The sequence below is a fragment of the Photinus pyralis genome, unplaced genomic scaffold, assembly GCF_008802855.1.
Source record: "Photinus pyralis isolate 1611_PpyrPB1 unplaced genomic scaffold, Ppyr1.3 Ppyr1.4_LG7, whole genome shotgun sequence".
Lineage (NCBI taxonomy): Eukaryota > Metazoa > Arthropoda > Insecta > Coleoptera > Lampyridae > Photinus > Photinus pyralis.
Genome location: NW_022170738.1, coordinates 31,597,954 through 31,602,467, shown reverse-complemented (window position 1 = coordinate 31,602,467; position 4,514 = coordinate 31,597,954). Strand labels below are relative to the sequence as shown.

Below are 4,514 nucleotides of genomic sequence, written 5' to 3'. Positions count from 1 at the left end.
CTGACTTAACAACCAGAAGTACCATTGCGAGTCGATGTTTAGTACACAACAGGAAGCCCTGATGTAGGCGACCCAATTATTGAAAATAATGATATTTAAGTAAATAATCGACAATTGCTGGAACGGCAAACATACATAGGTACAGTTATTGTTATAAATGGAAATCCTGAGGACGACTTATAATGCCTTGGCAGACCTGTTTCTCTCACTCGCCTAAATAAACAATAATAATATTAAATAATATAATATTAATTGAGAAAAGTGTTTATTAATTACATAGTAAAAGTACCAACAGTTAAAAACTGCACTCTGAACTAAACATTAACATTAACTAGAAATGGCAGGTACACAGTCGTCATAGGATTAAATTTCCAATTTGCAACAATTTATAACACGAATTTAAAATACTCTGTAAAAATATAGTATCAAAAATTTCACAAAATGTTTTTTTCGTTTCGTGGAATGAAGGGATAACTAGAATCTCTACTTAACATAAATAAATACAGATATTAACAATCATATTATAACAACTAATTAAGTACTTAAATTAAGTTAACACCGTAAAGCGAGTGCAGTGACCATCTTTAAGACATACCAGAACCACGTACAAACATGGTTTAACAATTTGAAATTTATCATATCAATAAGTAATACAGACAAGGTAGGTAGGTGCAGCTTCATCATCGCTGTTTACGAATGGCCTATCCTTCCGAAATAGGTAATCGCTCGTTCCATTTCAAAAACTATTGACTAAATGAATACGTTTTTAAAGGTTAAATTGCTGGATTGAATAGGATTCTTTTTTAAGCGTGAATACGATTGAATTAAAAATATTACTTAATCGATACAACGAATGTTAAACATTCTACATCTAGGTATAAATACAATTTTAAATATCCTTGGGTAAGTATGTATAATTATAAAATTTAATTTGAATATATCATATATATATTTTTATATTATTAAAATTTATTCCTATATTGATTTTAAAATACGTCTTACATATTTTGATATTTTTGGTGTTGTTTTGCGTGCCCGTTAGCCCTAATGGGGTCTGTAGCAATAAAATCCGTTTACTCCAATTTTTTAAAAATATACTTACATTCCGTAGTCGTATCGGAAAATACGTAGGTATGAAACGTGTCAAGATTGTTTTCGGCTGATTGTTCTTTGATTCGTTAACGGTGACGAATCCAAAAGGGTTCGACTGTTATAGTGTTACAGTTTGGAGAGAAACGCAATAACTATTATAATATTAAAATCATTTTCATACTTGCGCATTTTCGCGTTGAAACTTGGACAAGATATTCTGATTCAAAAATATTCAAAAATTCGTTATATATAATATATAAATTTGTTTGTCCTAGTCTAATCAATTTGGCCTAACTATCTTGCAATGCTGTATATATCATATATATATTTTACAATTGGTTTTAGTTGAATCAATTATTATATACACTACATATATATGTTGATAAGAGAATTTTAACATGATTTAAAGAATAAAATTTCCAAATGAACAACAGCTATATACAAGGAGGGATTTTGTCGTGATTCTCGTTCTTTTAAAAATACACTTTAATCGTAAAAATAATCCCATTTGCAGGTACTTTATCAAGTCAAATTAAAGAAACATTTCCCTCTTAATTGACAATTCAAATTACGGAACGTTGGACATTATTCAATTGACGCCTAGATCTCGCCACCCGACGCGTATATTTACAACATCCCTAAAATTAAATAATGTCCGATATTGTGCAGGTTGTATTGAGCACGGTGGTTATTAATTTTGTTTGCCGAAACACAATACACAAACGAAATTTTATAGCTTCACTCCTTTAACGTACAATTAACCTATTCTATTCTACAGTGATATGTATGAGCAGAATTAACTACAGTTTTATGACTTCTAAGGATTGCGTCGCAGTTTTCTTCGGTTAATAAATATCGACTAAGTAAGGAGAGAAATAAGGTTTGTGTATTGCTTCTGAGTAGGTACAAGTTTTCTATTAAGGTAGACCAAAAAAGTAGAGTACGCTGTCCTTAAATCGCCGATTCTAGTCTAAAATGGCAGTGGAAAATAGTTCAAAAATCAACCCTTCTCTTAATTAAGGAAGCTAAAAACTAAACGAAACTACTAACTTGAGCGTTAAAATTATTCGTAATCGTTGGCCATCTCATACAGTAGCAATAATTACGAATCATTTGAACTTCACTAAACTAAAATCACAGCTCTGTATCATGTGACCGGAAATAGTTAGGTCGTACATCTAAACATCTCACTTTTGTTGTCAATCCGTGCATTACTTAAATGCTTAATAATTAATAATTATACTTTTAACAGCCAAATTAGACACTGTTATAAGAAAACTGGTGGTTACTACAACTTACAGACGTAAACTTTGTAACATTACAATGGCCTTAAGCTTAGAGTCACTACGTGACTTTCGAGTGCACTATACAGTTTTTCTCACAATAATCAACAGAACAATAAACGGTATAGGCTTAAATATTTAAAAAACTAAACAAATTAACAATTATACGATATATCCAAAGTATCGCTATCGGATCTGTAACTAAAAATGGAAGCGTTTCAGCTTTAAAGAAGTTAAAGATTATGGGGAGTGTAGGATACCTACCTGCTATTTTTGCCTGTGATGGAATTGGCTCCTTGAGACGGTAACTTTGGAAGGACATCCGCTGACTGGTCCGCCCGCTTCTCTTTTTCGGCTCGTTCTTTCTGTAACCTACAAGCAGAAGATCCATTTGTCTTATGAGAAGCGACCAAAGGAGTGGTTTCTCCTGTGCAATTAAACTAATTAAATATTTGTAATTGACGGAACTATGGCAAGGGGGGCGAGGTGTACAATATTTTTGCAATTTTGCACAGAGCCTAGAATAAGGGAGGTACGTGTATTCAACAGGGACTGAGGATTTCGAAATGTTTATAGAAGTGTGAGAGTATAACCTTCCTTTTTTACCAAAATTCGACTACACCAAAATTTCTCTGGAAAACACTCTTTCTTATTAATTTGGGTGCGTAGAATCCAAATCAATTCGTATTTTTTCGATCAGACTTCTCAATCAAAAGTTATAGGCTAGATAACAATTTCGAAAAAAAATTCAAAGGGCTGTAACTTTTGAACTAGTAGCCCAATCTTGGAACCGTGCATTACTTAAATGCTTAATAATTAATAATTATACTTTTAACAGCCAAATTAGACACTGTTATAAGAAAACTGGTGGTTACTACAACTTACAGACGTAAACTTTGTAACATTACAATGGCCTTAAGCTTAGAGTCACTACGTGACTTTCGAGTGCACTATACAGTTTTTCTCACAATAATCAACAGAACAATAAACGGTATAGGCTTAAATATTTAAAAAACTAAACAAATTAACAATTATACGATATATCCAAAGTATCGCTATCGGATCTGTAACTAAAAATGGAAGCGTTTCAGCTTTAAAGAAGTTAAAGATTATGGGGAGTGTAGGATACCTACCTGCTATTTTTGCCTGTGATGGAATTGGCTCCTTGAGACGGTAACTTTGGAAGGACATCCGCTGACTGGTCCGCCCGCTTCTCTTTTTCGGCTCGTTCTTTCTGTAACCTACAAGCAGAAGATCCATTTGTCTTATGAGAAGCGACCAAAGGAGTGGTTTCTCCTGTGCAATTAAACTAATTAAATATTTGTAATTGACGGAACTATGGCAAGGGGGGCGAGGTGTACAATATTTTTGCAATTTTGCACAGAGCCTAGAATAAGGGAGGTACGTGTATTCAACAGGGACTGAGGATTTCGAAATGTTTATAGAAGTGTGAGAGTATAACCTTCCTTTTTTACCAAAATTCGACTACACCAAAATTTCTCTGGAAACACTCTTTCTTATTAATTTGGGTGCGTAGAATCCAAATCAATTCGTATTTTTTCGATCAGACTTCTCAATCAAAAGTTATAGGCTAGAAAAGAAATTCGAAAAAAAATTCAAAGGGCTGTAACTTTTGAACTAGTAGCCCAATCTTGGAACTGTTTGAAATTATGGATTCTACAGGCCACATTCTACAAGAAATTTTTTTTTCCGGGTCGATCTGAGACAATTTTTTTTTCGGGGCTCAAAAAAAGGCGGTGTATAACTTTCCTTTTTTACCAAAAATCGACTACACCAAAATTTCTCGGGAAAACACTTTTTCTTATTAATTTTGGTGCGTAGAATCCAAAACAATGCTTACTTTTTCGATTATACTTCTCAATCAAAGGTTATAGACTAGAAACTAATTTCGAAAAAAAATTCCAAGGGCTGTAACTTTTGAACTAGCAGCCCAATCTTGGAACTGTTTGAAATTATGGATTTCACAGGCCCCATTCTATAAGAAAATTTTTTTTCCGGGTCGATCTGAGATATTTTTTTGCGGAGCTCAAAAAAAGGCAGTGTATAACCTTTCTTTTTTACCAAAAATCGACTACACCAAAATTTCTCGGGAAAACGCTTTTTCTTATTAATTTGGGT

General features: G+C 33.1%; 1 protein-coding gene across 1 annotated transcript; it reads right to left on the bottom strand.

Moving 5' to 3' along the window:
- Nucleotides 1-2,530: 2,530 nt before the first annotated feature.
- LOC116176178 (calmodulin-binding transcription activator 2-like) lies at nucleotides 2,531-2,747 on the bottom strand (the record flags this gene model as incomplete). The annotated part of the gene is given in 2 exon segments (XM_031494656.1): nucleotides 2,531-2,576; nucleotides 2,640-2,747. Coding segments are annotated over 2 exon segments (154 nt in total), but the record flags the coding sequence as incomplete, so codon positions are not given.
- Between the last annotated feature and the right edge of the window lie 1,767 nt (nucleotides 2,748-4,514).